Genomic DNA, 12,616 nt, shown 5'->3' on the forward strand with positions numbered 1-12,616 from the left:
TAAGTTTCAGGAGGCTAGCAAAAATCTGAATTAAGGTAATTCTTGCCTCTTCCTGCAGAAAAAACATCTGGCTGGGCACAGGAAGAAATTGTACTTGAATTACATTTTCTCATAGACTCACTACTTTAAATTGCCAGAGTGAACTTTTTCTTCCGGTAGGATAAAAATATGTGAACAGGATTCTTCATTAAACTCTTACTTAAATGTGGTAACCCAACCACAAAGGCTACAACAAGCCTTCCTGACTAAGTGTTTACAGAGATAGCAGGCTGGCAGCAGTGCCCACCCTCCCTCTCTTCCCTGAAAACCAATTTTAAAACATGACACAGATAAAGCCAGTTAAGTTACTTTAAAAATAAAATAAATATAGCCTCCATTAAGCTGCCCATCACAAGCCTTTATATTATTATTTCTTGGGATCTTTCTGTCTACGTGCTGTACTCAGCACGGTGGAAAACACAAGGAGGAAGATAGGAATACACCCGCCCCCGGGGACAGGCACACGTCCTGGCGCCCGACAGAGACGACAGAGCAGGTGACAGTCGTGGCTCAGAGCAACTGTAGCGGGTCGGGAAGATGCTGGAGAGGTTGTGTGTCTTGAATTTGAGGTGCCGGAAGGATAGCAGAGCAGAGTTGCCCAGGAAGCCCTTAGAAATGCAGACTGAAGTTCAAGAGACAGTTAGAAGGAGTCTTTGCCTAACTCAGAGGGAGGGGAAGGAGGTTTAGAGTTGAAAGTTGCCTTCATGTAGGTGATTACTGAAGATGGAAGAGAAGCTCTGACAGAAGGAGAAGGAAAGAGGGAAACAGACCCTTGGGGATTTGAGATTGAAGGAACCAGACAGTTAAAGAAGTGAGCAACAGAGGAGAGCTGTGGAAGGCAGTATCTTTTTTTCAAAGCAAAAGAAAAACACATTTTGGTAAGAGAATGAGAGGCTAATTAAAAATTATGGGTTGAGTATCACGTTTGACAGTGTCAGTCGTAGCCACCAGCCCAGAGGAAGGAATTAGACCATCATCAGCTTTCCTATAATCCACAGAGAAGTACCTGAGGCTCACAGAGGTGAAGTTCCCAGCATTACAGAGCTAGAACACGGTAGCTGATAGCCGAGCACAAGCCTGTCTGACCCTGAAGGTCCTGTCTTTTCCACCGTAGTGTGGGTGGAGCTGGACAGAGCATCAGGTGACTGCCTTCCCCCCGACCGCCTACAAAGCAGAGGAGGATGAGGACTCACGCGGCAGTCAGATTCAGCCACTCGCAATGTTGCAAAGAGGCTGGTCAGGCCTGGGCTGGGTGGCCAGGCGGCTGAGCTGTAGGAGGAGCGAGCGAAAGGGACTGGCATGCAGACCGCCCTCCCGAGGTGTGCGGCCGTGAAGGCAGGAGAGACGAGGGCTGGGGAGCTCGGGCCAGAACCGGGCATCTGAGCGCTGCCTAGGCCTGGAACGGGTGCAGGCAGTGTGGCCAGAATCACGTGTCCGCTCTGGGACGGCACCACCCCAGCAGTGTGCACAGCAGCAGGAGCAGACCAGCTCCTGAGGGAAGGAGAGGAAGCAGTCCTGTCGCTGTGGAAACCCTCAGCTCTGAGCTGCTGCTTGGCATTTTAGCATGTCTTAATTTCTGCAACAGAATCTTGCCTGGTCTGCGGATGACACAGCACTCAAGTAAATACCGTACAATGAAAATGCGCGTTACCTTGTTCACTGGTTGATGCTGCTGTGTGGTCTCTCCCAGGCATGTCACCGATGGGCTCTTAAAAGGCTCAGATGCAGCCCAGGCCGCACAGTATGTCGCTATGGAGAAGGCCACGGCCGCCGAGGTCCTGAAGGCCCAGGAGGAGGCCCCCCACAGCTCGGGCCAGCCCGTCCCCGGCGACGTGAAGGCAGAAGTGGTGCCCTTGGCTGTCCACCATGCGCAGAGCTCTCCCGTGGTCATCCAGCCGTCCCAGCTCTCCTCCGCGCTGCTGAACCCTGCCCAGCACGCACCTGGGGGCCCGGGCCCTCACCCCGCCAGCGCCCCCGCCGCCACGCAGGAGGCCCCCTCCACTCTGCTGTCCCCGCAGATGCCCGGGGATGGCTCCTCCGTGCAGAGCCTGTTCATCGAGGAAATCCACAGTGTGAGCGCCAGGAACAGGGCGGTGTCTATCGAGGTAGGTCCTCCTTCCATTTCTCCTAATTCCGTGAAGGGGGAAGGATGGGGTCCTTTCCCACCAAGAGTTGACAGTCTGGTTGTAGAGACAATGGATATATGTATCAAAGATGTGATACATATATGTATATCATACATATATGATAGATTTTTAAAAGTCATTAAGTAGGTTTCAATGGCCAGATTAAGAGAAAGACCATCAGCTTTCAGAGAAGAGTCAGGTACCCAACCTGTAGGAAGATGAGACAGTGGTGTGCTGGTCCATGTTTAACAACAGGGAAAAGCCTGATTTGTAGCATTTGCCAGTTTCTGTGGTGGAAAGACTTAACCAACCATTTGATTTTGAGTAAAGCATCAGTGTGACATCCACTGAACGTGACTTTGGGAGGAAAGATGACAGTCAGCCCTCCTGAGCCAATGTGAGCTGGCTCAAGCACACCACTGGTGAATGCAGGGTTCACCAGTGATCTTGAAGATGAAATAGAATCTGGGTAAGCAGAGAAGGCTGGTGAGCGCATTCTCAGATAGAGAAGGTCGGGCCTTGAGTACACCTATTTACTGGGAAGAGGAGGAAAAACGGCTGGCCAAAGGGGCTGGAAGCTGACTCAGGAGAGATTACTCCCCGGTCTCAGATGACTAAGGTTTTATTCCATGGATATCAGAGAAATTCTGCTGCTTGGACCAGTGATAAAACGTGGTGTCTTGAGAAAATTCATGTGGAAATAGTATGCAGAACTGATTGAGGTGGTGGGTCTCAAATAAAGGATGCTGGATGGGAAGTTGTTACCAAAGTCTCAGAAGAAACAAGAGAGGGAGGCCTCAAAGTCACAGGGTATAGAGAGAAAACCTGCTGTGTTTTTAAAATATTCTTTTCAGCAAGAGCTGGTGTCAGTGTTCGTGCAGCACACTGCATTCCCCTGGGTCTCTCCTTCCCCTTCTCTAAACAGTCTCCTCCGCTCAGGACTGTGTCCTGGTCCCCAGTCCTAACCATTCCTGCCTCTCTTGCAAGTCAGCAGTGGATAACTTGTTTCAAGAGGTGACAACTTAAAACCATGAAGGCCAGAGTCACGGCCACTGGGCCTCTGAACACGAGGCAGCTCCCCTCTGCTCCAGACTCGGAGGCTGTGCTCCCTAAACCAAGTTAGCTGCTTATAAAATGCATATTACAAGACGGGGTGAAATGTGATTGATGATGATTCTGCCTGTCAGGGTGGGGAGGAGGCTGCAAGCACATCTTCCTCCTGAGAGTTAGTGGATCTGCCACATTAAACACCTCTATATTGCAAAGAGGTCAGTAGGATGATTCTTTTAGTTAAAAATGTCTATTGAGAATCCACGAGGCATAATTACCATTGTTATGTGTATATTTTAAGTTTTAGCAGCACATTCACAGGTCACCTCTGAAATGCTCTGATCCCCGGTAAGGAGGCCTGAGTCTACGTACTGGCTCTGCCTTTGAGCTTGATTCACTCAAAAGATGTTACTGAGCCTGAGTGAGTGCTAGCCTTCATAGGCTCTGGGGTAGGCAGTGAACAGAAGGGACCAGGCTCTGGTGATGATAAATGCAAGGAAGGAAAAAACAGAGGCGGCTCAGGATGGTGACAATGCTGGCTGTTACTCCTAGAGAGTGAATCTTGGGCAAATCCTTCATCTCACTGGGCCCCTGTGTTCTCACTGTAAGATACACCGATTCTGTGATCTCCTGGGTCTTTTCTGATTCTGGCAGTATGGGGTTCTGCTGATCCTGGTGCTCATTTCCACTCTTTCCTCTTAAAATGATAATGTAACATCTCAAAATCACAGGAAAATGTTCTTTCAAAAAATGTACAGGTATTTTAAAATGCATTTTATGTATTTCTGTGTAGAAACTGTAGAACTTAGTGGAGCTTAGAGATTATCTCAATACCCCCTGCATTTGGTAAATAGGAAAATGTGACCCAGACGGTCATATGGCAATTCTTTAGACAGCAGCAGAACTAAAACATAGGATTAGTGAGTGTTCTGTTGTTTGTTTCTTTGAACATCTCCTCTATGATGAAAGCTCAGTGTAGACGAAAAGAAAGTTACGGGCTACACGCCTTTGTGTATCTCTATCCCTCTCATGAGTGCTGGGAGAGTATGTGCTAAGTGCTCAGTGATAACCGAGTGAGTGAGTAGTTGGGTTTCTGAGCTTACTGCTCTGTGAATGAACTTCACTTGGGCTTCTGTGGCAGCCTATTTAAGGAGATGTAGCAGACAGCATAAGAGTCAGGTTTGTCTGATGTGCAGACATGTCCCTGGACACAGAAGCCAGAGCATCATTTGACCAGTGGTTTAAATGGGTTACACTTTCCCCCACCCCAGCATCAAATCTCAAAACTTATCAATTCACGTTCCCTTCTGACTTTTGAACTTTCTTCATTGCTGATGTCCTTCAGAAAGCAGAAAGGAAATGGGAAGAGAAAAGGCAAAATCTGGACCACTATAACGGGAAGGAGTTTGAGAAACTCCTAGAAGAAGCCCAGGCCAATATTATGAAGTCAATTCCAAACTTGGAGATGCCACCAGCCTCAGGCCCCCAGCCAAAGGGTGATGCTGCAGTGGACAAGTTAGAACTTTCAGGTAAGGTGCTATCAGAGCTGTGTGGTGCCACCCACATGGGCACAGGCTGGCCAATGGGATCAAGCTCTCACTTCCTAAAAATCTTATATAATATTATATCTCAACTATGCCTCAGTAAAAAACTTTTTTTAATTTATAAGTTTTAGGTGCACAATAGTGATTCACAATTTTTATGGGTTATATTCCATTTATAGTTATAAAATAGTGGCTATATTCCCAGTTTTGTACAATATATTTTTGTGGCTAATTTCTTTTATACAGCATAGTTTATAACTCTCAGTCCCTTACCCTTATCTTGCCCCTCCTCCTTTCCCTCTATACTCACTGGTAATCACTAGTTTCTTCTCTGTATTTGTGAGTCTGATTCATTTTGTTATCTATGTACTACTTTATTTTTTAGATTCCACATATAAGTGATAGCATAAAGTATTTGTCTTTTTCTGACTTATGCACTTAGCATAATACCTTCCAAGAGTCCATGTTATAAACGGCAAAATTTGACTCTCTTTATGACTGAGTAATACGCTCGTGTACATATACCCTGCACACCCTCTTTACCCATTCCTCTGTTCATGGACACTTAGCTTGCTTCCATATTGTGGCAAATGTAAATAATGTGGCTATAAGTATTGGGGTACACGTATCTTTTCAGATTAGTGTTTGTTTTGGGAGGCTATGTACCCAATAGTACTATATACTACTGCTGGTAATTCTGTTTTTAGTTTTTTGAGAAACCCAATACACACAGATGGCCAACAGTCATTTGAAAAGTTGTTCAACATAACCAGGGAAATTTCAAATCAGAATCACAATGAGATATTACTTCACATCTGTTAGGATGTCTTTTATCAAAAAAACCAAGATAACACATGTTAGCAAAGATGTGGAGAAAAGAGTACCATCATCCACTGTTCATAGGAATGTAAATTTGTACAGCCGCTATGGAAAATGGTATGAACGTTTCTCCAAAAATTAAATATAGAACTACCATATAACCAGCAATCCCACATCCAAGTATATATTCCAAGGAAACACAGTCATCTCAAGAGATATCAACACTCTTCATGCTCACGGCTGCATTATTTGTGAAGGGATATGGAAAAGTTCATAGCTGAATGGAATGGGTAACGAAGATGTGATGTGTATGCCTACTATATAATTATACATGTGTACATAATATATACTTACTGCATATTTATACATATATTCCATTATTTGTGAAGGGATATGGAAAAATTCATAGCTAAATGGAATGGATAATGAAGATGTGACGTGTATGCCTACTATAAAATTATACATGTGTACGTAATATATACTTATCACATTTATACATATATTCTATGTATATGTATATAGTGTATACACATATATAATATATATGTAGATAATTGTATAATATATATATGAACATTATTCAACTATAAGAAATAAGATAATCCTGCCTTTTGTGACAACATGGACAGAAACTGAAGTCACTCGGTTGTGTCCAACTCTTTGCGACCTGTGAGCTGTCGCCCACAAGGCTCCTCCATCCATGGGATTTTCCAGGCAGGAATACTGGAGTGGGTTGCCATTTCCGTCTCCAACATGGATGAACCTGGAGCATATTATACTAAGTGAAAGAAGCCAGCCAAAGAAAAATAAATACTGTGTATCCTCACTTATAGGTGGAATCTTTTAAAAAAAAAGAAAGTGAACTCACAGAAACAGGGAGTCTAGTAGAATGGGGACGTGCTGGTCAGTGGATACAAGCTTTCAGTTACAAGATGAATAAACTCTGGATAGCTCAGGTACAGCATGTTGACAATAATATTTAATATATACTTGAAATTTGCTGAGAGAGTATATCTTAAACATTCTTACCACACACAAAAAAAACTATGAAGTGATGGATTTGTTAATGATTGTTAAGCATTTCACAATGTTTATGCTTATCAAATCATCAGGTTGTACACTTTACATATGTATAATTTTGTTCAATTATATCTCAAAGCTGGGAAGAAAATAAAGTCCATTTTAACAAGAAAAAAAATTTAACTGGAAACAAAACCTTAGATGTCTCTAGAGCCTTGCTTCTATTTTAATTTTTATTGGCTACTACTGTTGAAGAACTGTAACCATAGCAGGGAAGCTGTGTTCTGCATTAGGATTCTAGAACAGTGTCCACTAAGGAAAAATGTAGCTTCTGCCTTTCTTATGAATTTATGACCCTTTGCCACAGCAGCTGGGGGAACAGGAGGCCTGTGTTTAAATTGAGCTCTCCTTAGAAAACACCAGATTTTATGAGTTCCCAGAGGGATGTTAGATCACAGAGAGGATTCACATTATTTTTTAAATCAAAATTATTAGATAGTATATTTAACCAACCAAACCGTGGAAATTAAGCATCAGTGTCTCCATAATAATATAAAATAGCTGTTAAACTCAAGCTGGTAAATCTTCAACCAGTTAAAAACCACGTGCCTTATTCTGATCTTAAAATTATGGACAGAGACATTATTTTACATGCAGCCCAGGGCACCTCAAGTTGGTCAGAGACAGAACCTTTGTCATTACATATGGGAGGGAGACCAGAGCCAGGCTGTTGGCCTCAGGATGAGACCCTATAACCCAGCACCCTCTGCACAAGCCAGAAACCATCCACTGCAATCACTGGCCTGTCACCCTGATGACTTACCCAAGCCTGTATTAAAACTTTCAGGAGAAAATCCTCAAGCACCTCCTCTAAACAACTCCATGTCATTTGCTCAGAAAAGACAAACACTCCTGGGAGGCCTGAACTGTGAGTCCCCAGAGTTGGGGCAAAGGCTAGCTGGAAGCTCCGACTCCAAATTTCTGGTTTTACTGCATTTGCGAGCTCTTGGATAGAGTATTGCTAAAAGGTGGAAGGGAAGGATATTGATACAGGACAGGATTGAATCTGTTTGAGTTTTGACTAAGAAATGCCCCTTTCTGGGCATTTTTGGCAGGAAAGCTCAGCCGACAGCTGCATCTCCTAACCTTCGGTGTCAGTACTACTTTTTGATTCGCTCATTTCTGCGTTTGCTTCTTCCTTTAATTAGCAGAAAGGCCATTTCTAACCACATAACCATGACCAAAAAAATCCACTTTCTCCCCAACTCTGTTCTGTGACCCCATCTGCTTCCCACTCTCCCTCTGGCCCTTCCTGGGCCAGATTCTGCTCTCACCTCCTCCACCTGAAGCCTTCCTCCGAACCCTCCTTTTCAAACTCAGGGATGAAAGCTCTGGAGGCCCTGCAAGGGGTTCTGACCTCTCATCTCTCCTGGTAAAAGTTTTTTGGGGTAAGAAATTTGTTTAGAAGTCACACTAAGTAATACTTGCATAGCAGTTGCTATAAGCCAGGCATTATTTTAAATGCTTTATGTGCATCAAGCCATTTAATCTTCACAACACCGCAGTGGAAACAATATTGTTAACCCATTAAAGCAGATGAGACAACTGAGGCAGACAGAGGTTAATTAAATTGTTCAGGGCCTTTCTAGGACTTCAAACCAGTCAGGCTTCAGGGCCTATATTTTCAGTTGTTGCACCATGGAGAGAAGAAAGAAGTTTTGAGTCAGGCTACACTGACATTCTAGAAATACAGTGGACTTTCTGGATGTTATCTTGAAAGCTGATTTTGGAATGACACACTGTTTTCCAGAAGACTCTCCAAATTCAGAACTGGACTTGGACAAGCTGGGGGGTAGGTCCCCACCTCCTCCTCCACCACCTCCACGGCGGAGCTACCTGCCAGGATCTGGGCTCACCACCACAAGGTCGGGGGACGTGGTCTACACCGGCAGGAAGGAGAGTGCCACTGCTAAGGTCTGATGGGTGAAGCCCTGCTAAACTGGTCTCTGGGTACAGATGATGTCCCTAGACAAGGTCTTCTCTGCTCTCCTTTAGAACATGAAAGGTAGCAAACAGAAGCAGAGAATGAACTAGATCTCCAAGGAAGCGCCACAGGTGGGAAAGTGTCGGTCAGTATACTGTTGGAATAGACTCAGCCCCAGGAGTTCTGTCCTTACTTGACTTAGCCGCAGCTATGTGAAATTCACATCACCAGCTACTTGCCCAGCTAAGACTGGAAATGGGGGCCTGCGGGGCAAGCACAAGAAAGATCATCTTACAGAGGTAACTGTGATTAGCTGACCCTGCTGTGGGCGTCAACAGAAAGAGGTTCAGAGAGCTTTCACTTCCACTTAACCTGGCAAACTTGGTCTTTTATGTTAAATGAAAATACAGGTTCCAAGGAGGACCTTTCTAAAAGGCATTAAAATTAAGGAGTTTTAATTCTTCAATTTCTTTGCCAAAATGACACCTTGGGCAAGGAAAAACCCAAACTACATGAGAGTGGACAAAACAGCCTTTTAGCTTGATTTGAAGAGCTAGGAAGCTGAGGCACCTGGCAGTGGGGGAATGAATGCTCTTCTGTGATCTGTCCCCCCTTTTGCCAGCACCTGGAGGTGAAAAACCAATAACTGTGGTTCAAATCTTCCACAGGCAACCAGTGAAGATGCTGGACCAAGTCCACAGGCTAGAGCCGCAAAGTGTCCGGCCGAAGAGCCGGCATCAGCCTGGGCCCCATCGCCAGCCCCCATCACTGCTTCTGCAAAGGATGAGGAGGAGGAGGAGGAGGGAGACAAAATCATGGCGGAACTTCAGGTATGTGGAGAGGTGACTGACCGTGGCTCCCAGCCGCTCCCATCTGGGACTCTGGCTGTGTCTCTCACAGATTCATGAGGCATAGTGGGCACGGGGAGAGCCCTGTGGGACCTGGGCCATGTCGCCTGCATCTCTGGGCTGGGCCTGAGGTGGCACTGAGTATGTGTAAGGCATGACCACTGCATTACAGCTCAGGAAGTGTATGCCCAAAAACTAATTCCAAGCTTTCCTAGCTCTGGCTGGTAGGATTTACTTTCCTTTCAGTGTGAATAGTCCCTGCTTCACACATTATTTAACACTTGACACACTATTGACTGAGGGATTTTTGCAGAAACTAAGGCCCGTGGCCAGCAGTTGGTTAAGTGACTACTGAAACATCTCAGGTCACTTGGTAACAAAAGATATATGACTACATCTGTGGTCAATAATGAGTTAAGATGGGGATTAGAAATACCAGTCCTTCCTAAGGACTGATTCAAGGCCCCTTCAAGTGGGGTACCCTTCTTTCGCTTTAATTCTTAGAATGACAGGCCTGGAATCATGTGGCCTTCTGTCCTCCACGCCAAATTCCTAGTCAGTGTAAATGGCATCTTTTCAGGTATTCCAAAAAGCAGAATAATCTTGATTCCTGTTTTCTTTGGTCTATTTGAGAAATGTTACTTTATTTTTAGATTTTTATTTGTTAACAGACCCAGTCTATTTGTAGGAATGATGATGGGATATAGAGCTATACCCAAAGTTGATCCCACATTCAGATCCTGGGTGTAAATCTGACCCAGGTGTACACTCTAAGAACTTGTCTAATCAGTCATAAAGCACAATTCCTAGACCGAAGTCTATTTGTAGAATATTTCATTTTGATTCATGAATTAATGTAGGACTTTTTTGCCTATTCGATGGTCAGATCAAACTTGTTTAGGGCTCCAGAACATGTTTGCCAAGGTACCAATGGTTTTGTGCAGCCCAAGGATCTGCCTTCCTCATTTGGAGCAGGAGAACTTTCAGACCATGCTGTGTGTCCATCCTGCTCTCCATGGGAACAACTGCCAACATTAAGCTGCTTGGGTTTTCCAAGGAAAGCCTGGTTTAGCCTCATTAAAACTTGTCCTGGCCTGAGACATCCCCTCCATTAAACAGTTTAAACCTGTGCTGCTTACAGGTTTTTTAGACCAGTCAAGGAATTTCATTCATAGGAACCATGGATTATAGTCAGTGACTCATGAAACAGTTGAGTGCATGGAGGCCTTATCCACTAGGGGCCCTCTGACCAAGACACTGGTAGGTCAAGGCTACTTGCTGCTGGGCATTGGTGCCTGTCCTAAGATGCACAGGCAGATGCTGAGGCCATTCATTATGGCATTTGCTCCCAAATTATGGTGTAAATAACAAATATGAAGGGGAAGAGGACAAGATAGTGGAGAAGGATGTCAGCTTATCTTCTCTCACAAAAACACCACAACCACACTAACTGCTGAACAGCCATCAACAAAGAGGACTAGAACCTACCAATAAGAGATACTCTACATCAAAACACAAAGAAGAAGCCAAGATAAGACGGGAGGAGGGACACAGCTGCTGCCGTAACATCAAATCCAGTACCTACCAGGTGAGAGACCCACCAACGGGAAGATGATTGTATCTCAGAGGTTCTCCCACAGGAGTGAGAGTGTGGAGCCCCACGCCCAGCTCCCCAGCCTGGGGCCTCAGGAGGAGTCCTCACAGCATGTGGCTTTGAAGGCCAGCAGGGTTGGGTTCAGAGCACTCCACCAAAAGGAGGGAAACAAACTCCACTCCTGGAGATGCACTCAAGGTCTTGTGCACTCTCAACCCAGGGAAAAAGCAGTGACTTCCTAGGAGCCTGGGCCAGACTTCCCTGCTGGTCTCGGAGGGTCTCTGGGGAGGTATGAGGTCACTATAGGGTCAGAGATAACTGGAGGCAGACGTACTGGAAAGTACTCATAGGTGTGAGCTCCCCAAGCAGTCACCATGTTGACCCAGCCCCACCCAACAGCCTGTAGGTCCAGTGCTAGGACACCTCAGGCCAAACAATTGATAGGAACACAGCCCCATCTGAGCCCATAGCCACCTCTGAACAGCCACCCCTTGACACAGCTCTACCCACCAATGGGCAAGAAGCAGCCGCTCTCACCAGGAAGCCTGCACAAGCCCCTTAGATCCACCACCTCCCCCAAGAGGCAAACATCAGAAGCAAGATGAAGGACAGCGCTGGAGCCTGTGGAAAGGAAACCACAATCAAGCAAAGGGAATCAATCAGTGTGATACACCCATATTAACAAATTAAAGAATAAAAACCATATGATCATCTCAAGAGATGTAGAAAAAGCTTTTGACAAAATTCAACACCCATACATGACAAAAACTCTCCAGAAAGTGGGCACAGAGGGAACCTACCTCAACGCAATAAAGGCCATATATGACAAACCCACAGCCAAAATCATTCTCAGTGGTGAAAAACTGAAAGCATTTTCTCTAAGATCAGAAACAAGGTAAAGATGTCCACTCTTGCCATGATTATTTACCATAGTTTTGGAAGTCTTAGTCATGGCAACCACAGAAGAAAAAGAAATAAAAAGAATCCAAATTGGAAAAGAAGTAAAACTGTCAGTATTTGCAGATAACATGATACTATACATTGAAACTCCTAAGGATGCCACCAGAAAACTACTAGAGCTAATCAGTGAATTTGGTAAAGTTGCAGATTACAAAATTAGTGTATACAAATGCAAGGGATTTCTGTGCATTAAGAGCAAAAAAATCAGAGAAATTAAGGAAACAATCCCATTTACCATAGCAACAAAAATAATTAAATACCTAGGAATAAACCAGTCTCCACGGAGGTAAAAGACCTGTATTCACAAAACCACCTAAGACACTGATGAAAGAAATCAAAGATGACACAAACAGATGAAGAGATATATACCATGTTCTTGGATGGGAAGAATCAATATTGTGAAAATGAATATACTATCCAAAGCAACCTACAATTGAAGGCAATCCCTATCAAATTAACAATGGCATTTTTCATAGAATGAGAACAAAAACTTTTTACAATCTCTGTAGAAATACAAGACCCCAGAAAGTCAAAGCAATCTTGAGAAAGAAAAATGGAGCTGGAGGATTCAGGCTCCCGGACTTCAGGCTCTACTGCAAGCTACAGTGATCAAAACCTATGGTACTGGCAGG

General features: G+C 44.6%; 1 protein-coding gene across 17 annotated transcripts in view; it reads left to right on the forward strand.

Moving 5' to 3' along the window:
• KIAA1217 (KIAA1217 ortholog) overlaps nucleotides 1-12,616 on the forward strand; it is a 532,385-nt gene that overhangs the window by 503,177 nt on the left and 16,592 nt on the right. For all 17 annotated transcript variants that reach the window (XM_018057095.1, XM_013968449.2, XM_018057100.1 and 14 more), the window contains 4 exons: nucleotides 1,730-2,144; nucleotides 4,561-4,744; nucleotides 8,409-8,572; nucleotides 9,251-9,412. In XM_018057095.1, coding sequence (XP_017912584.1) covers nucleotides 1,730-2,144; nucleotides 4,561-4,744; nucleotides 8,409-8,572; nucleotides 9,251-9,412 — 925 coding nt within the window. The remainder of the gene's footprint in view (nucleotides 1-1,729; nucleotides 2,145-4,560; nucleotides 4,745-8,408; nucleotides 8,573-9,250; nucleotides 9,413-12,616) is intronic.

The sequence above is a fragment of the Capra hircus genome, chromosome 13, assembly GCF_001704415.2.
Source record: "Capra hircus breed San Clemente chromosome 13, ASM170441v1, whole genome shotgun sequence".
Lineage (NCBI taxonomy): Eukaryota > Metazoa > Chordata > Mammalia > Artiodactyla > Bovidae > Capra > Capra hircus.